Raw genomic sequence first — 21,811 nt, forward strand, 5'->3', positions numbered from 1 at the left:
GAAAAGTCATAAGCAAGATAAGGAACAGGCAGACAGAATACCCAAAGGAGCAGAATTTCAAGGCAGGTTTACAGGTTTTGACAGAAGACACAGGAAGAACAGCATTGCTTACAGGGTTTTGCTTGCCTAGGCTATGGGTCAGGCAGTCACTGAGACCAAGTCTGTGCATTATGGGATCAGTCTGGAGAGCCCAGTCTGGGCTGAGTGCAAGAAGTGGTTGCAGGGCTCTGTTGTGCACTCAGAAAGAAAATCTGTGTTCATCAAAGGTGTGCATGCAGTCCTGCACAGCATGCAGTGCTACAGCAGCACATCCAGAAAGCCTAAAATGACCACTCCTGGCAGTAACTTCCTCATTTGGTTCCATGACCTGGCCAGTGTGGGTGCTCCCTGTGACATCCAGGATCCCAGGCTGAATTGTAGTCACTCTCCCAGTTTGGTGCAGTATTCTTACAGGCCAAATTGTGTAAAATGGTTGAATTCTACATGCCCTGAAATTGTTTGTCCTGAAAATTTAACTACATATACCTCTTATTTCTGGTGTTTACTTGCTGCAGCTTCTCTTCAGTTCTTGCATGATTTGTTGACAGTCTAGTTCCAGAGAGTCCTCAGTTTTCCCAACAGAGCTGCATTTACCTGACATAAATCCAGATTCACTAGGTACAGGCTTTATTTTTTCTAGCCTACTTTGTAAGTCCCTTTCCCTAAAAGCACAGGGTTTGTGCATTAAGGCTTGTCAGTTCTCTCTTTCTAAAAATGTTGATGAACAGAGGAGAGAAAATTTTGAACATGTCTCATCTATTTACTGGTAGGAACTGCATATTGGTTCTATCTGAAAAACTGTGCAGTCCTATAATGAAACACATTGGGCATCCCTGTATCTGTTTGACATGCTATCTCTCTGAAACAGAAGTCTTTATTCACATAAAGTGTATTAAATGTGCCATGATACCACTATCTGTTACAATCCTGAATCCTAGATGGGAAGCAGTGACCTGTGTTGAATTTGTTGCAGAATATATCATCTTAGAAAATGCTGTGGATATTACTCCATTGTTTCAAGCTACAGTTAAATTTTATCATCCTTAATGATAACATCTCTTCACTTGTGATAACATGGTGGGGGTAGAAACAAAGAAACATGAGTCTTTCATTGCAAGCTCCCCTTTATCTCCCCACCCCCGTTATCTTGTCAAGCTGAATATCTTTGTCTGAACTTGCTTTCTAGAATCAGTGGTCTGGGCATAAGCAGGCTGAAAGACAAATATAGGCATGTAGTGAGATGTAGGTGCATAGTGGTACTGCCCAGGGCACATAAGAAGAGGAACATGAAGCACAACCTGGGGCAGGATGGTGAAGGCTCCTTGTGTTGGAGCAGGTTGGTAAACTGGCTGTGATTGTGTAAGTACATTAATGCCTAGAAAACACCTGTGTCCAGTGGAGCAGGCACGGTAAAGAAAAAGGAAAAGGTACTGTCATGGTTTAGCCATGGCTGGTGACTGAGCACCACACAGCCACTCAAACAGCTCTCCCCCAGTGAGGGGAGAGAATTGTAGGCATAAAAAAGTGAGAAAAAAACTTGTGGGTTGACATTAAAGTAGTTTAATAATTAAAAAGATGTCTTAAGAATTTTAAAAATTCTAAGGAAAAGGGAGAAAAAACCCAAACCATGAAGAGAGAAAAATAAATGCGAGAAGGACAAGTGATACCAAGTGATACAAATGAAAACAACTGCTCAACACCAACTAAACAATGCCCAGACAGTCCAGGAGTAGTGTCCACCCTGCCAACCTCTCCTCAGTTCCGTTGCTGAGTGTGACAACAAATGGTGTGGAATATCCCTCTGGTCAGCTGTGTCCCCTCCCAGCTTCTGTGCACCTCCAACTTGTTTGTTAATGGGTGGGGTGAGGAATAGAAAAGTCTTCCACTCTATGTTAGTGCTGCTCAGCAATAAACAAAACGTCCCTGTGTTTTCAACACTGTATTCAGTAAAACCAAACCAGAGCCCCATGTGGGCTAATGTGGGCTAATCTATCCAACTATCTAACTCTATGCAGGTACTAAACCAGTACTTGCATATGAAGTTTCACCTGCTGTTCTGTTGCACATATTCAGAAGGCACACACTGAGATCCTGGCTGCCTGAATCACCTTTTTCTGTGGCCAGCTCTCTCACTCTAGTTCTATCAATGTTCTTAACCTCTTTTTCACTTGTGAAGAAATTAGTTGCCCTCAAACAAACCAGTGTCCATATTCTCAATTAAAGCATCAGGTTAGCACAGGATTCATTTCAGCTTGTTGCTGGGGAGGGCAGTATAGTTCACTGTTTTTGTTTTACAGCTGGGTGGTTTGGATCAAGACAGTCTAATAGGCCAAACCATTCTGTGTGATCTCCTTCCAGAGTTTTTGTGGAAATTTTGCCCGGAGTCTGAGCCAGTCTGTTAACATACGGACACAGGCTTCACTACTCCCAGCAACAGCTACCCACATAAAAAAGGTATGGGTTATCCACCACACAGTGTCATTACAGCCATGTTCCCATGGTGTGGATCCTCTTGAAATACAGGCAAGAGATATGGAGTACAGAAACACATGCAGGCTTGAAGTTCTTCCTGCGCCAGGACTGCCTCCTGCAGTTCTTTCAGAGCCTCTTGACTGCTGAGCTCTGGTATACCAGCTGACCTAATTCAATGTAATCTTTTGAAGTCAAGATAGTTGGGATCAGGTAGCTGTGCTGACAGAAGATGAAGGATCTGTTGACCTAGGTTACACTAATATCAAATATTAGGTAGGGCACTATAGCTAGCATATAGCCAGTGACAGCATGATCACAGTGTGATGGGTTCCAGCTCAAAGATCCTAATGGTAAGGTTGAAAATCATGGATACATCAGAGTAGAAAAAGCATACTATGCAAACAATACAAGACATATGTCTGAGCCAGTTAACAAGAAGGATAGCATAATCTCAAGTGAATAGTCAGTGGCTGGATTTTAGAGATTTAATCAGGTGTGTCATTATTGGTATGGTCATATGGTGGCAAATAAAGGGGTCTGCTTGTCAAAGTTATCTCAACACTTATTTGGAAAACAGTTGATGTAAAAGAGTAGGCTTAAGGCAAATGTAATTTGGGGCTACAAAATATAATCTGGTCATAAGGGCTAAAGCAGATGTGATATCATGTAACATCCTGACCTCTGTTTAAGCCCGTTGATCATTTAAGTGCAAATACATGAAGGCCACCTTGGACAGTTGCAATTACTAGTTGTCTGTTTTTATTTCTGTTGAAAATATAATTGATGAATAACGCAGGATGTTACAGGAAACTGTGGCATAGATCCAATTCTGTTGTAATAACCAGCAGCAAATTCCATTTGGGGGATAGTCTAGTCTTTGCTTTTGTACTTTGGTGCAGTTGTAAGAACAGTAAAAGACTCACTTAAAAATCCAAGTACTTCTACTCCATGTTTTCGTCTTATGGCAGACTGATGTAAAGAGCCCAATACAAATATAAATAAATGTTTAATATCTTTTCTTACAGAGTGTGACTTTTCAATAGAGAAATGTGTAGAGCTTTTACCCTTATCCTTTGCTGAGTATATGTGGGAACTGTATTCAACCATGGGTTATTTCAGCAACTTAGAACTGAAAACTTCAGAGAATTTTCTGAAGCCAAGGTTCATTGGTCCTTATCACTCCCAGCCCAGGGCCTCATGAAGGCCAAGCTAGAGCAATTAAAGATGTTGAGTGCTGTCAGTTTGTGACAACAGTTTAGGGTTCTATCTGTATTCTGAAGCTGTTCACATCTAATCTGTATGGGTTTTGTTAAAAAGACAGCTCTCTAAGTTTGAATTTGGTCTCTCAAGGATTTTGGTGGAAGAGAAAGTTGATGTCAAAGCAGAAGTGTGTTAAGATATTTGAAAGAGATAAACAGGGTTTAAGCTTGCATGACAGGAAGTCTATTATTACAATAGAAATATCTTTAGAAGAGTTTCTAGTTCTAAATTAAGCCCGGGATATAAATTCCTCTGTATTTTATCACATGGTAATTGTTGCAGACATGATCTTTCAGAGCAGTAACTCAAAAGTCTTTACTGAATCTTAACTGACTTCAAATCTTGCTGAATGCACAGCATTCCTAATTTTGCACAAATAGCACATTTAATTTAGTGAAGAACTTTGCCTAGCTTTTGCCATTAATTTTAGGACCTCATGCAGTCTTTGTTTTTCTAAAAAATAGACACTATATATAAACTCACAATGTGCAAGCAGAAATTCTTTCATGTAGGTGTGAAGCAGCAACTGCTAATATCTCAGACTGGCTTTAAAAGAGGTTTTAAAGACTGTTGTCTTTCAAAGAGTAAAGTGTCCTGCTAGATAGTCTTGTTCCTCATGCAGATAATTAAAACCTGTTGTTTGGAAAATCTTCTAAGCATCATCTACCTTCTGTCTGACAAAACCAAGGGACCTTATTTTAGTTGACACCTTGTAGGAATGAAATAGGGTGTATTGGGTTTTGACTTGAAGTACATCATGCTGTAGAATTGCTGTGATTTATAAAATGAACCACAAGCTCTAATGCATCTCTGACATGTGGGGAGATATCTAACTGAAAAGTTGCTATACAGTTTGCTTAATAACAGCAATGATAGTCAATCCAAACAATATAATTTCATTTTATTGAAGTCTTGGTTTATTTAATTTTTAGTATTTTATGATGCAAGGTTGTGCTTGCAAATACTGCACAATTGACAAATTAAACTGTAGCAACAAAAATACTTCAATCCACATGAAAAGAATGCAAGTTAGGTGTTTAATATATGCACAATTGGTGACAGAAGTATTTTAAATTTATGCCCTGGGAAGCCACTGTATTACCTCCACCTCTATTCCTCCCCAGGTTTCCCATCTAAAGGGGTCATTTGGGTGTGTGAATTTACTTCAGGCAAACCTGGGGTCCAGCAGCATGGCATCCAAACAAATCAAAATTGGCTGTTCACATAGGACACTCTTAATGTCTTATCAACTCTGTAAATAGATTCCCTGAATATTATTACAGTCTATAGTTATGTAGTATTTACTCATAAAAATTGTAGAAAATATTTATATCTGTTCTGTTGTAACTAGAAAACATTTGAATGTTCTTATATTATTTTCCGAGGGAAGTTACTTTCTGATCTTTCATTCCATCCCTGTTGAACAAGTTCATGTTCAATGAATTGTACTCCCAGGAATGAGGACTATCTTGGTAAGTCTTGACTAGAACAAAGCCCCCCACCTTCAGAACTTTGGGGCAATGTACCCATATGTGCTGTGAGCTGAATTTCAAACATCTTGGATGCCTTTTCTGAATGAGTTATATAATGGTTGAGTCAATCTGACACAAAAACCTGAATTCAATTGAAATTTTGTCACAGATGGGAAGCTCTGTTTTTTCTTTTTCTCTTTTTCTTTTTTTTTTTATTTTTTCATTTTCAAAAGCAGCTACAAATCATGAACTCTCGAGGTATCAGTGATTATACTTTCAGAACTACTCTTCCTCTGTGTATGTCATTCTAACCCTGTCTTTTCACAGAGAGCAACCACAGTCCAGCCTAGTTTAACTGATTTGTTATATTCTATTATTTTTATATTGCCCAGTAATGCATATTCAACAGTACGTGATTTTATTATTTCTAAATTTTTAAGGTTGCATTTTCACTATCCTGTTTTATGCTCAGATACTTATGAGAGAATCCCCCTGGTTTTCTATCTTTTAGTTGGCTAATCTATACACCTGCTGGTCTTAATCAACTCTGTGTTTGATTTATAGATTCAGTGATAGAAAAAAACAGATTTCTGTGTTGGTGGGGTTCTCTTAGGTTCAGAAGAGTTTGACTCCCTGGGGAGTCTCCAATTGTGCAGTCTTTTTTCACAAGAGAAAGTTTCCATCTCTAAACTGCCTTCTAACAATAGCAGCTAAACACTGCCAGTCCAGGAAAAATTGGGGTTATGTTGTGCTTTGACTTGAAGCAGAACCATATTGCTTCTGAGAATGTTAGGTCTTTATTCCTCTCAGGCAGTCATACTCAAGATAACATAGAACTTCCCAGTCTGCTTTTGACCTAGCTGTAGTGAAGGTGATAACTGGCTTTTCTTCCCTGGTTGTCATAATCCTTTCCACATCTATTGTCTTGAGTGTGAGGGAAGGACTGCCTGCTCGGGCACCATTGGTGAGTGCCCTACATTCCATGTGTGTGGAAAAAGCTGAGCCACTCTTCCCACAAAGGGAAGCTCTGGAGAGCCTTGACCACTTCAATATGATAAATCCAAATTTTGTCCCTTAAACATAGTGACTCTTTCTTCAGTCATAAAATGTCCAGTCATTCTATCAGGGCTAGGAATAGACTAGCCAAAAAGAGTCTATTTTGCAAATAGACCATTTGTAAAATTTTCTTATTTAGGTACTATTCATTTTTAAGATCAGAATATAAAATAATTTTCAGGGCAGGAGTCATGCAATTGATCTGCTCAAGAGCCAAATAATTGTTTTTCCACTTGATGTAACATTCATAACTCACCAAATCTTGAAAACATTGGTGATCTAATTTTCTATTCTAGCTTATTCTTACCTCAATATTATTATAGTGGTAACACAAATAGTTCCTAAAGCATAAACAGTGACAAATAATAACATTAAAAGCAATGAAGCTTTTTTAAAAATGCCATTACCCCAAAAATACCATTTGCTTTTTGTCACCTATTTTCAGTTCTTCAAAACAGGAAAACTTAGGTAATAAGGCTGTGGTGCAAAGAATGCAAACTAAGTCCCAGATTTATGTAGGTAAATAAGGTTTTATGAAGAATCTTTGTCATCATGAAGTATCTTAATTGCTCAGGTACATTCACTCAATCCTGTGTGAAAGAATCTGTAAACTGTAAAATATGGTTTCTATTTAATCTGTCCATATTGTTGGTCCACTCTGTAAATAAAATAAGGAAGAAAGGTCTAATGCATGTACATGGGGTAATATCCCTGGGGAGTCAGTTATGTAGGTGTGGTACTAATGGAAAAAGAGGCTCTCCAGAGAGCAATGTGCAGAGGAACAAAGAGAAAGCTTTTTCCTGGACTGAGGGTTTTGCTGCTGGCTGCTTGGCTGCACGGTGGCATTGTTCAGAGGCAGTGCACCTGCTCTAATGTTTTCTTCAGCTGGAAGCAGACAGGGTTGTTGAATGCTCTAATTGCTGGTAGGCATGAAAGGATTGCCTAGAAGATTACTTCCTAGGCTGTGCTTTGATGTTTCATATGATTTGGAAGTGAAGATTTCTTTTCCTTTATCCATCTTACTAATAGGTGAGAATAAAAAATCTCCTTTCAGCTTTCATTCCAAAGGTATCATGGTGCATTCAGTGTGATTAGCTGTATCATGGGCCAAAAGACTCCTTTTATCTTTTGAAAGGTGTGTAAAACACAAGCATAGTCATCACAGTCCACATTCATAAAGCACTATTAGCTACATGTTCAATTCATTGCAGGGGTCTCTGGGCAGGAGAAATACTCTGCTGTAAACACTAGGTTTGTCAAGTGCTGTAAATCTATGGCTAGAAATTTTGGATACAATCCTTTTAATACGTATTATAAATTTTGGACCACAGTTAGAAAAGATTCTTTGTATAATTCCAATTATGTTAATTTTTAAACACAATAATTCTAATACAAAATGCGAGTTTTGCCTTATTTTTCAGAAAAAATGAATAGCAGAGAACTGTAGTGAGGCTTGATAGTTTCAATGTCCTCTTTTTAGAGATGACATGACTAATGCCTTATGAAGTCTTGTACTAAATTCAAATTATAACTAAAGCTACAAACAGTACAGTGTGATATAATTTGTTTGCAGAAATATGCTGATTAATAGAGTAACAAAAAAACCCTCTGTAATAGGTTAAATTATAAGGTTTTATTTAATTCTCTTACTAGGAAATACCTAGCTGAAATAAATTATAGTGCATTATTTTCACCCGTGTAAACTGTCATTGACTGCTTTCTCTTGAGAGGGTGAGCTATTGCCAACATACTTGGAAGCACTAGAATACTTGATTGCAGGTTGCTTGTCCAGGTAGAACAACCTTCCTCAACTGGATTTGATTTAAGTCTCCTCTATGATACAAATTTTGTATTCAGATTCATCACTTCCAAAGTTCAGGAGTGCATGAAGTGTAGGCCTTTTCAATCAGAGCCTATTTCACTTTCCAATCAAGAGTTGAGAATTTATGCAGAAGAAACCTAGGTCTGTTATATATGACTCTGAAATACAGTGTCTGAAATTTTTAAAGATGTATACTGGTTGAGGCTTTATTTAAGAAATTGTCATTCTTTAATCTGTTGTAAAATTTGGGCGAAAACCTTCAAGGTATCTTCTGAAACTTTGAGATATATATGCGATTTTTGTATTATGATTTACTGAGTTATGAATTTAATTTTCTTTTTATAAAATTGCATTTTTTTCCCAAACTATCTGTTTTGCAATTCAATGTTTTAAATGCTGACACATGTCAGTCTTGATCTTTATAGCTGCATTTTGAGCAAACTGGTTACAGTGCCAGTGGTCAAGGCCATTAGACTTCTATGGAGTTTTGTCATGGTCACTGTAAATTACACCGGCTTCTCAAATGTCTCTTCTGAGCACAAAGTGTGTGTATTTTGTTTTGTGGTATAAGCAAAGAGTATATTTATATGTCTACAACTGTGGCTTCCAATTTTTGTTTTCTGACATGATGAAGTATTTAAAAAGTATGCCTGGAACTTATTTACTTGGCCAGTAAATAGGTCAGTCTGTTGCTTTTATCTGTGGAACCAAGTGTTTGTCAGGTTTCTGTATGAATCACACAGCACATGAGGTGCACCAGTGTTTGGTTCCAGACATCTTTATAATAAAGTTTGGGTGTGCTAAATTTTCCAAAAATATTTTAATCCAAGAAATTTTTTCCCCACAAAATTTTCAAATTTGGCTTGCATATCTTTGTACATGTAGCTCTGTGTGAGCATGTATCTACCTAAATGAAATTCATTCGTTCTGATGTTTTAGTTAACTAGGTACACATTAATATCTCAGGTGTTTGGAGGCAGGAATGCTAGTACACAAACCTCTGGGATGTAAGCACTTAAAGAAAATATAATCTAGGTGATTATATTACTCATGTCTCAATGGATGGGTGTCACAGACAACTTTTATGAAAAATCCTTTCCTTAGGATTTTTCCTCCTGATAAGCTGAGAGGCCTCAGTAACAAAATGTAAACATTGATTATCTCTTGCTGTGGAATGTAACAGGTGGATCTGTGATTGGTCTCATAGAGTTGTTTCTAGTTAATGGCCACTCACAGTCAGCTGGCTTGGACTCTCTGTCCAGGACAGAAGCTTTTGTTATCATTCTTTGCTATTCTATTTTTAGCTAGCCTTCTGATTTAATCCTTTCTTCTATTCTTTTAGTATAGTTTTAATGTAGTATATATTATAAAATAATCGATCGAACCTTCTGAAACATGGAGTCAGATCTTCGTCTCTTCCCTCATCCAAGAACCCCTGTGAACACTGTCACAGATGGGGGAAGGTTGAGTGTCTGCTTCACCTCCTTGTTCACCAAACAACAGAAATGAGTCAGTTCTGACACTCAGGCTAGTACAGCCAAATGAATAAGCAAGTGGTTCTATTCAAAGCTGAAAGTGAAAGGATTGCAGATCACAGTCATAGATCCTGGTGTTTGGTTCAGTACTAGTCAATCCCCTTGTTCACTCCCTAGTCAACCCTGTTAGTGTTGTAAGTGACTACTGCCTGAAAAATTCTTAGTGATGATCCATCCATGCAATGTCTGCTTATGAAAGTGGCCTTCTCAGCAATCATCTCCAAGTCACTGTCCTATGGGTTATTTGTAAGCCATCTGGAAAGAATGGGATGACTCATTCATTTTGATGTGGCTATGGGGTTTGTGGCCATAGACAGAGAGAAACAATGTGTACTTGGTCATATGCCTGCAGGCAGTTTTTCAGACTTCACTTTAATAGGGACCAAGTTTTATTGCACTGTTTCCTTAGGTTTATTCTGATTTAGTCTATTGAAAATAGTCATAGACTAACCACAAGTTTTGTGCTGGGTAGACATGTCTTTTTTCTTCTTTGTGGGTATTGGTGACATCACTTAAATGTGTCATTGTCAGATGCATGCTATCTGATTTTTGTATGAGGTGTTTAGAACTGCAGCAGAAATTTCACTCTAAAAAAGGAGAAGGAAATTATATGTGTGAGATTAGAATTATTTCATTTTGAGAGCTTGGTTTATTTAGCCAAAATTTCAGGAAATTCAAAGCTTGTCCTGAATAAACTGTTGTGAAAGTCCAATAAACTGTTGTGAAAGAATAATGCTAGTAATCATAAAGCTACAGAAGATTTGAGATAGAAGCAGAGTAAGAGTCTTAATGACCTAGAACCATAACTGTATTCTAAATGAAATGTGTTTAATTTCCTGAGGAAAATATTAACAGTGAGGATTAGGAGTAGAAAATATTTTGTAGGAAGTTTAGTTAATTGATAGAGTATCTTTCAAAGATAAAATAGTTCAAATCCCCAGAAATTTAACTGTTCTCAAAAACGGAATGGTGTAAGTACATAATGCGTTCTACGGTGCCTCATATAAATCATGTGTTGATGTTTGTAGAAATATATACAATGACTTTTTAAAAGAGAACTTGTGTAAGAACACTTTTTACTTCATTGAAATCAGTGAAATATTTAAGTCTCTTTTTGATGCCATGGAGACTAGAAGCTAATATACTGATACACTGCAGTGTTACTACATATGTGCAGCCAAGTTAATTTCCAGTTTAAAAGATAGTTTGCAAAGATATTATGGTTTTGTTAAGAAACGAAGTATGTTTCATCCCATATGAAAATCTGAAAAAAATAGACTAAGATCACATCCAATGAACTCAATCACTTTGTATTTGAAAGTAAGAAAGATTCTGATTTGAATCGATATTGTCTTGAATTGGATTATATATTTTTGCTATGTCAATTGATTTGTGGCAAAAGCAAACTACACAGGCTGATGCTATTGAATTCCAAAGGAGCTTAAAACAACTCCTTTAAAACAAGGAGATATTTTCAGCAAAGTTTTCACTACCATCAGTAAAACAAATCCTAATAACGTTTGAATGTTGTATGCAGTATTTCATTTATAATGCTCTTCTGAATATATTCTTTGTTAAGCACAGCACTGTTTAATTCTATAATTAAACCATATGGGTCAGTTCTAATTTACAGACCAGTGGAGAAAATTTAGGCTCAGTTAAGATGTGCGGGATTCCATCTTGAAGTATCACTTTGTAACAGCCTGTAGAAATTGCTAAATTCTCCGACTAGGGGTGTTGTGAAAGAGACTTGTGGCCGTGCTACAGAAAAGTTTAGGATTCAAAATAGGTTTTAATTTAATGAATCCACGCAGTTAACAAATCTGATTGTATCTATTTTACTCTCTTTATGAGCTGGTCCAAACAAAATAGGAGAGGAGGTAATTATAGTAATGGAGAAAAAGAGGAAATGTAATAAATATTCATAAAGTACATAAAATTTGCTTTTGTCATAATCTATTTTATCTAGGTCACCTTTCACGTTGTTCTTGTCCTGATAGCCTATTTATTTTTTCTCCTTTTTTTTTTTTTTCCTCACATTCTTCCTAGGACTGACTCATCACGTCTGTAATCTCCTAACAGAAGCTGTGGCCCTGTACTTGGAGGCAGATGATAAAAGGAACACCAAGACAGCAAATGTGCTGCTTGGGTCCTTACTTGACATTTTGCAATACATGCTGACATATACAGCAAACATTGTGCGCCAGACTTTGCAGGTATGGGATTTACTCATGGGAACTTGACTGTCTTAAACAATTTTTTTGATAACTTCCTATTATCCTTAATAACAAGACTCCCGCTATTCTGATTTTATGGAACTTCTAGTGTAATGAAAACTCAATTTGTCTTCCAAGTTACTCTTTGAACCACTGCAAGTCATGGCATTGGTGGTACTTCCTACTCCAACAATGACATCCTCCTGTTTAAAAATGGAGTACAAAATACAATTCAAAGAAATTTCACATAACCCTCATAGTAACATATGAAGGAAAAGCATTCATAATTTTTTAGACATGATATAAATCTAGCAAATTGTGCTTTTCTTTTTAGATCATCTGCCAAATTTTGAAGTTAGTCAAGTGGAAGTGATTTCTGTATTTACACTGCAAACAACATGTACTCTTCATGTTAGGTTTTTAATGTTCTTGATATTATTCACTGAAGAACAGATATTTGTCAGGTGAAATATTTCTAAAGGACAGAGATTCAAAAGATTGCAGATGGGTTGTAATACCTTGCAGGATATGGCTTCTTTATAGAAGAGTCCCTCTTCTATAGTTTGGTTGGTTGGTTTTTGCTTTGTTTTGGTTCTGCATTTTTTGGTTTGCAGAGTTTTGTGGTTGGGGAATTGGGTTTTTATGGAGGTGGTTTATTAAGTAGTCTTAATGCAAAAAGTTGCTGCTGAAAATTGAGCTTTTTTCTTTTTTCTACATTGATTTACACAAGCAGCTATGTTATCAACCACATTTCAGTGCGAGGTGTTTGGTTTAGATGTGTGATGGTGCAATATCTTGTGTTTTTTTAAGTCTTCTATTAGCAGATTTTCTAATGATATTTTCATCTAAGAATCACTTCATAGATCAAATTTTGTAGGCTAATTTCTTGTTGTCATATTTTTGGCATTACTCCATGTAATCATAAAGAGCTGAATTCTGTACTTATGCTCCATACAGCGGTGATGAGGCAAATTGTTCTGGAGGACACATGAGGAGAGGATCTTGCACATTAATCGGTAATAGTGAATTGATGGGTTTTATTTAGATTTAAAATTAAATCTGTTCGTTCAAAGCCAAATTCTGTTCTGGCTTTACTTGAATACAACAGTTGATTGATGCACTGAAACTCTAGCTCCAGTTTTGTTTATCTCTCATCATGGTAGTCTGCTTTGCTCTTAAAGTCTAATGAGTAACAAGGAGCAGCTGGAAAATCGAGTTTTGAACCACAGGTCTATGTGTCCATATATTAATTTTACAGTGGTGTTTAGTGTCTAGACAGTACTCATCACAAGATCCCTGAGACCTTTACATCAGTACACATACTGTATTGAATGGTGGCCATTAGTTATTGACTACACAGTTTTCCACTATTCACGTGTCACTAAATGCATCAAATATTATTCTTGGACTGTTTTTATAGAGATGTTTTGAGTAAGATACCATTTAAATCAGAACTTGTAAAACAGAATCAAATCTTCTTGTATTATCCATTTCTGAGGCTTAAGTTTTCTTTTACAGATGGCAGGACCTTCACTTGAATCCTTTTTATTTTACTCTTTTATGTGTAAAGTGATAACCTTATCCAGCTGCATAGGCAATACATATCACCACTTTTCCACTGCACTGAAGTACTTCATGCGGGATGGTGCTGATAACTGTATCCAGGTTCAGGAGAAGAGTTCACTCTTTATGGTTCAAGTACTTTCGTATTAATTTGCATGTCTGTTTTGGAGAGATTTTGTCATATGTCCCAGAGGTGATCCACATTAGCTGAGAAGAATTTGAAATTTGAATTTGATATATGAACTCTATTTTGTGGCTCTGGCACAGCTTGCCCAGAGAGGCGGCTGTGGATGCCCCAGCTCTGGCAGTGTTCAAGGCTATGTTAGATAAGACCAGGAGCAACCTGGTCTGGTGAGATGTGTTCCCTCCTAGGGATGGGTGTGGATGTGACTAGATGATCATTAAGGTCCTTTTGAACCCTTTAACATTCTGTGATTATATCATTCTACAATTTAAAGTAGGTTTAACAATGCTATAGTGTGTATCCTTCATATAAATATGTAATTTCTTTAGTGCTGTTGTTCATTGTCTTTCTGAAGACACTAATATATAAAAGTTAAAGAAAGTAGTCAAAGATTCCTGATGGAAGGTGTCTATCTTCTCATCCATGTACTAATGAGAAAAAGCTGTTTTAAATTTTGCTGAATGAAAGTGGCTTACTTCCCTTTCTTCATTAATATAAACATTCAAATTTTTGTCTTCTCTGCACTTTTTGTCCTTCTTGAACTTCAGCATTCCAGGTCATTGTGGTGAGTCCCAGAGATGCTTATACCAATGTGACTTATTGCCTGAAGAAGCAACTTTTCAATTCTCTTTTATTCAGAAATCCTTTCCAGAAGAAAGGCATTATCCTTTCAACTCATAAGTATCAACAGTGGAATTTGAGCAGTAGTGGCACCTGTCTCAGGGAACCTGTTCCTCTGTTCACTTAACCAAATGAAAACCTCCAAGTATTACACTTGGACAGTGATTTTTAGGATTGAGCTATAAATGAAACACAATACAAATTATTCTTAAATGTGTTCTTGAGACAAAATGTTTATTTTTTTTCTTTAGCAGACTGACTGTATAGGGTCATGGTTCAAAGCTGGTGCAAGGTAATGACATTAAATGAAAAAATCCTGCAAGACAACCTTTCAGATCATAAATGGCACTGCCTATAATAGTAGTATGTCTTGATGATGTGGGGATGACAGTGGTCATGATTACAAGTAGTACCTGATCTTATTACCTGCAAACTTTATTATTCCTATTTCAGAAATAATTCAAATTATAATGTATTGTGAATATTTCAGGATACAGAGTAAGGCAGGCAGGCAAAATTGGACACTATTGCTGAGAATCCTAAATTTTCAGTCACCTTGATTATCTTGGTTTGAGCTATCTTTGCATGCACACTTTATTGCATTTTGCTGAAGCAGTGTCATGCAGGTCAGTATATTCAGCCTTCAGAATGGCACGACAGCATGGGTTCCTTTGCTTTGTGCTTATTGTCACAGAGGGAGCATCACTGCTCATTGGCAGCCCAGGAATACTTAACTAGAAATGATGCATAAGATCCCTTCAAACTTCCATTCACACTTGGACCACTTAATGGACCTAATTTGTTCTTCATAACAGAACTATCACCAGAGTTGCTTTTGATTTCTTTTCTCTCTTGTTAAGGCACAGAAATCTGGGGCAGGAGGAGACACACAGGCTGCTGAAGACCTTCTGCTTATCAATAAACCCCTGACGGACCTGATTAGCCCGCTTATTCAACTGGTGAGAGTTTGCTTGTTTGTAACCTTATGGAATGTTGCTGAAGTTGGAATTATGCAATTGAATTGAACATATTAGAGCTCTCTTTACTAGTTTTTAATTGTTTACAAACTCCCACCTAGTACTCTATCACTTTGTAAGTTGCCAGTAACAGTGACTTGCAGGTTACCAGTGATGTCAAAGTCTGTTTGTCCAGAGCATAGAAGTGGGATGAGGGGTGGACTGCAGGTTCTCAGTTTGGATACATATTTATATAGCCAACATTTGTCCTTCAAAATGGACTAGTCACCACTGCATAGGGAAAGAATGGCATTCAAAATTTGAATCTACTGACTTCCTTTAGAGAAGTCAGTAAATGCAAAATTGGTTTGTAGAGAGTGATGCATTTTAATATTATTTTCTAGGGTTTGAGCCTTCTGAGTTTTCTCAAGGGTTTTATTTCAACATTATCCTGAAGGATTTATGAGTGGGAGTGGTCCCTGTGATCTGTAAACATCTTTGAAGTGTGTCTGTTTAAAGGCAGTCCTTTCCAGGGTTTACTAGATGTACGGCACTGCATTGAAATCTCCACAGAGGGCCGCATTATGCCCTAATGCATCCCATAAGCTCAACCTCTGTCATACGGAGATCTATATTTAGTCTGTGTGTAATGGTTTGTAGTAGAATGCTTCTTGAGCTGGACAGTGCTTTTAGAGGCTGCATCAGCCTGTAAGTCAACATAAAGCCATTAAAATGGTATATGAGAATTTCGGTGTATCACGGTATCCTTTCTGGGATATTTCACTTAGAGGTGTTTCAGATTCACTGTGTTCTCTTCCAGACCCTTTTTTTTTCATTTAAAAAGAGGATTTCAGGTTTTTTGTGATATCAGTACTACAATCCTTCTATTATCTTTAGCACTGTCTGTCACCTATTTTAGGGAAGTGTGTGATTCCTTTTTTATTAATTTTTACCATTATACTTGATGCTAAGTCCTCCTTTGATGGATTTATTTAAACCAGCTATTGACAAAGGCTTTTTGGAAATGTTCTCTGAATGACCTGAAACAAAGTGACTGAATTTCAACTATTTAAATTTCATCTTTATAAATTCTTCTAATTTATTTTTTATTGATTTTTTAAAAACTGCCAAGTATGATAAATAGTATGAGATGAAGAAATGCAAACATTAATTTAAAATGAAACTAGTAATAAGTTTAAATTATATTAACTTTTTAAAGAACAGAAAATTAGAGGCCAAGCTTTAACTCAGCCTATACCACCTGGAAGTCTTGTATAAGTTTTTAATTAAAGGATAGGATAATTGTATAGTTAGCATGTACTGATTAGATTGTGACTTGTCTTTGTATTTCAGAAGCATGACTGTAAATTACCAGTAGGTTTTGCTTTGTTCTGTGCTTCTGCAGATTCTGGTTTTTTTTCAAATGCTTATTTTAAATCTTCTGATTTTAACATACAAGTAAAAGATAATGACCACCACTTCCACTTCTTTAGATAAACAGACGCATACATACATACATATTGTCATTTTGTTTTGGTTTCAGTTTTATAAAGATTCTGTGAGTGAGATTTTTCTCTTGTTTGGATCTGTGAAAGTTATTTCAGCTACATTTGTTAAATTTGATTTTTCAAATATTTTTCCCACTGCTCTATTAAACATTTTCTGTTAAGCTTGGAAGAGTTTGAGCAATGGAATAATCATCTTAGCATTTAGGAATCACTTGTTTGAAATGGTTTATGCTCTAATCTCTTTTAATAGAAATAGATTATGTGTGAAGTCTAGAGCAAGTCTCAAGATGTGTGTGCTCCCTGCTCCTCAAATGCCTCAGGCCTACCTAAACTGAAATTCTGTGAAGCTGCCAGTGGTTGTTCTCTGTATTCATTGAGCTGTGTGGGTATATAACCCCTTATTGGTGTTTTGAGGAATTCAGCTCTCTGGGAACTTGTTTTTCTGGAGATAATGGAGGACTTAGATTTTGAACTAACCATTACTTTAAAATATTGAGTTAAAATTCGTTTCTCTGCTTTGCTATTTCTGCCTTTCTTAGCATATTTATAGTATCTTGTACTCACATAGTTTCCTAGTCATATTGTTTCCTAGTTCCTAGTTTGCTAGACACATTAAGTAATTGTTTTCCCTCATTGAAGTGTGTATCCCTCAAGTAGATTATTATTGTGTGTCTCATTTACTTGTCTTTTTATTTTGCTCAAGTTCTATATGTTTTTCTCTCTCAATAATCCCTCAAAAAATCAATGTGAGTTAAACTTCATAATGTCAAAAACTTTGAATCAATTTTTCCCTTGTGTGGTTGTTATTTAGACTGTCACTAAAGGCATAACAAAGCAAGTTCCAGAAGCCTAGATTGCATTTAAATGAAACTTCAGTGATTTAACAATGCTAAAGAATAAATAATTACAAACTATGTCATGAAACACTGCAAAAATGGAGAATTCAGTATTTAATCCCAAGATCATTATGACCATAATTGATCAATAAGAGGAAAAAAATTGAGCATTTAGTTTTCTCCTTGGCAGTTTTGTGTTTAAAAGTTAATTACACTTAGCTTTGTTGGGTAATGTTTCTTTGCTTAACATGAATTTAATTTGAATATTATTCTGAAACCTGCAGCAATTGTAGAGCATACACAACACCTTATATTTTTTGATGTGCCCATTATACTGAAAAAAATTACTTTTGAAATCATTTCAGTGTGGATTTTCACAAAGTTTCAGAAACTATGCCAGTTCCTATAAAAAGGAATTTTGTTTTCTGTAGGTCCTAGATTCAGTTCCTAGGTGTAGATCTTCCAGTCATTTCTGGAGCCTGCTAGACTCTGGGAGAGAACTTTTTTTGACTTTTGGTAGGAGTCTTCCTCATTATAATATTACCAGGAAAATTTGGACTTGATTACCATGCTCCATGTGTTACCATTGAACATCCAGTTAGTCATGTCCAAATGTGGAGCGGATAAATATGAAACCTCAGTGCACATGGATGATTAAGATGGTCTTTTTTAGGCATTTTTTGTCTCTGTATTGCACTGATGCTAAGGCTGTGCGCAGACTTCATTTTCAGAGTGCATGAAGTTATTTGCTAATGAGTAATGAAAATAACTGCAGAAGAACGATTACTGGAGAATTTTATTTCATATGTCTTTCTCTAGGCATCAGACTGTTCTATGATCAGAGTGGAAAGTCATATTTTTATATGCTATATTTGAAGTATTCTCTTATACAGAGCTATTCTAAAAACCAAAAATCTCCCAACAAACACACCAGGGAAAAGAAGAAAATGTTGTTACATGCACAGAATTTCAGAACGGGGATTTAGTTTCTCAATAATTAGCCTAGATTAAAATGAAGTAAATATATAAATATTTTTTCCCTTAGGAGAGTGCTACTAAGTAAAAAATATAATTTTTTTTTCATTTAAAATGGTGCATATTTACTAATAAGAATAGCACAGTAAAGCTCTAGCAGATTAATCATGATGTTATGCTTTTACATTTTGTAAAATGTTTGCAAAATCATCTTCCCTATAGATCCCTGTGGTGCTTCCTTTACAGCATGTTCTGTAATCACATTAGTGATCTAATGAATATCCATCTCTTATTGTAATAAACTCTCTATGTGTATAACCTCATTAATGCACAGAAATAGTGTCCCCTCCAGGTAATCCAGGCAGGCAGTTTCATTGTAGCTCTAAAATTAGATGCTGTAACAATTCCAACGGTGTGAAAACTGCCACTTCAGCTCAAATAATCACGCGTTTCTTGCAGTGCTTTGCAATTCATGAACACACTGCAACTCAGTTTAAAATGATGGAATTTTTGAGAACAGATTGCAGAAATATAGATGTGTAACAACAAGAAACTTCCTGCTCTTTACCACATTAACTCTAAAATACACAGAGCAGGTTCCATCTAAAAAGGAAAAGAGAATTTTGTGTTATAAGCTTGTTTACAGGAAGTTATGACGTGACTATAGAAATTAAGCAAAGAGTAATACACTGCTTTCATCGCACAGAAGTCTTGTCATGAGGTATTATTTTAAAGTAAGTGAAAAATAGATCTACAGTTTTCAGTTAGAGAATGGCAGAATTTATGACCTTAGCTCTTCAGTAATTTATTTTAAGGTGCTGGATTCTCTTCAAGCTATGTACTAGCCAAGAATATTAACAGCAGCAAAAGAAGTACTGGTGACTTTTCTACCTTGCTGAAAGGCTGAATCCATAATCCCCTCTAAGGCTGAGCAAGGAAAAGGAAGCTTCATGTAATTATGAAATATTAAGGGGCAGATACTCTTTTAAAGTGTTGGAATTGGTTTCTTCATGGGTTTCTACTCTCCTGAAAGAACAAAAACTATAAATACATTTCAAGCAAATGTACTTCATACCAAATTGGATTGTTCTGATTAGAAAAATAATCAGAATGCTGTTCCATCTAATTAGGAGATGAACCATCCATCTATTTTAATTGTTGAACAACATGATTGTTTTTCCTGTTCTTATTAAACATGAGGTATTTACTTGAAATCTGGATTTTCATTCTTGATTTTCTGTCTTTACAGATATTAATTGTATTTTCAGCCATTGCTTTTGTTATAGAATGTTCTTTAGATCCCCTACTCTTTATAACTAGTACTAACACTGACTGGCAGCCAGTGCTAAATTTCAGGTTACCAGCTTACAACTTTTGACATCTAAATCACTACTTGTCAGAAGTGAAATGGCAAAATGGTGAGAGTTACAGAGAAAAATGCTGATGTGGACATACTTAAATAGGGACATTGCTGAGAGTTCCTCTTCCACCTTAATTATTGATGACTGTAGGCCAATGATTCTCATTCCCTTCGGAGTAAATATGGCCTGTCCTATTCCAAGCTTGTTTTTCTCTTCCTACAAGACCAGTCCTACTATTGTTTTGCCCTGAGTTTTCCCAGGGTAACAGCAACTTTCTCCCCAAAGTCTAGTTAACACCAAAGCTCAAAGGGACTCTGGGAAAGCAGAGTAGCAGAAGAGCCTGAATTACAACAGGGGGTGAAAGGCTTCATTGACATTGGTAATGATTGAGTAATGTGATGTCATAACTGGCAGGTATTGGGAACTGTAGAGTGATACTTGGAACATGGTCACTGAAGGCCTCTGAAGAGCAAGACTATATGATGCCAGATTGGATGGAAAGTTTCCTTTCATTGGGTTGAAAGGGTTTTCCTTTCTCTTGTTGGGACAAAGAGCAACAACAAGGATGAAAGGTTGGGCACGCCAGGAGGAGAGAATCAAGGCCCAACCAAGGCCATTGGTCCAAGCACAGCTCTTCCTCCTAGGGCATAGTGTTCCACTGCCTCACTAGCTGGGTGTTCCTGCTGCAATAAGCCTCCCTTGGGAATAATGCTAGCCAGCTGGACTTGCTTGTTTGCCTCCTTGATAGTCATGGTGCTGGGAAGGACCACTGAGGTTTGTGTGGCTTTATGGATTTCTTCGCACACATTTGTTGTAGGAGCAGTCCTCTATGGAGACTGACAGCTTTCCACTTCTCTGATATTTAGTGAATATCTTGGGAAAAAAGCCTTGAGATCAGTCTCACTTCCAAATATAGCTGTTGTGATACTGAATAAACATGTGATTTTTGTGCCTGCGGAGCCCAGGGAATTAGCCTCCACTGCAGTACCCAGGCAAAAATGTATCAATGACCAAAATTTTCACTGATTTTTCATTTTTTACCTTTGTTTAGCCAACGAGCATTTGAAAATTGAATATAATCCTTGTTCTGTGATTTTCTTCAGGAGGTTGTTGATATAGCTGCCTACCCTGATCAAAAAGCAAATTAACTTGGAATGCTGCTTTTAGAAGGTGTGAGAGACACATTAAAAAAAAAAAAAAAAAGTAGTTGTCTTTCCTTTCTCTAATAGCATTTTATTTCAATGAAGGAAATGAAAGTTGTCTCAAAGCCCTAAGCAAAATCAGCAGATTTTTTTTTCAATTAGTTAAGGATTAAAGATATAAATGGACTTCTAAAGCTTGTTACTATTTGTAGCTTTTTCTGCTTTTTGGGTTTGCTAATTGCACTGATGTTATTAGAGAAGGAAATAATCAAATAAGTGGCATTTAGATTGGAATGAAGAAAAAACATATAGCAAAACTGAGGCAGAAATAGCTGTTGTGGTCTTGTCACTTGCATAGTATTAGGTCAAATAGAATGTGATATGTCTTGGGGCTATATATTCAGAGATTTCATCTCAGTTCAGTCTGTTTTAAACAGCAGCTCTGTGAAGCTAGTAGAAAACAGGATTGTATTTGCATGCAGATCCCTTGGGAATTGCTGCTTGAATATTTGAGATATGTGTGTCTGATATGTTCAGATGGCTTTAAAGTAACTGTGTGGGTTTTCCTCAACATGAAAAAATTTAGGGATTTCATACTGCAGATTAAATAAGTAATCATTATTGAAATGATTTGGCATATTACATTAGTGTTTGGACAAACTGGGCTTTTTTTCCCTTTTATTGTCTGTAAGGATAGTGTTTACTGTATTTTTATCTGGCTTATTTGGTGTAAATAATACTTTTGGAATGAAAAAAATGTATGAGCATGATGAGGTGTTTTTACACTTCTATA

The 21,811-nt window shown here is 36.4% G+C and overlaps 1 protein-coding gene across 1 annotated transcript in view; it reads left to right on the forward strand.

The window, feature by feature from the left end:
* Positions 1-21,811, forward strand: part of ULK4 (unc-51 like kinase 4) — a 211,562-nt gene that overhangs the window by 135,462 nt on the left and 54,289 nt on the right. Inside the window, exons 33-34 of the mRNA XM_058026927.1 lie at positions 11,706-11,872; positions 15,101-15,199. Coding sequence (XP_057882910.1) covers positions 11,706-11,872; positions 15,101-15,199 — 266 coding nt within the window. The remainder of the gene's footprint in view (positions 1-11,705; positions 11,873-15,100; positions 15,200-21,811) is intronic.

The sequence above is a fragment of the Melospiza georgiana genome, chromosome 1, assembly GCF_028018845.1.
Source record: "Melospiza georgiana isolate bMelGeo1 chromosome 1, bMelGeo1.pri, whole genome shotgun sequence".
NCBI lineage: Eukaryota > Metazoa > Chordata > Aves > Passeriformes > Passerellidae > Melospiza > Melospiza georgiana.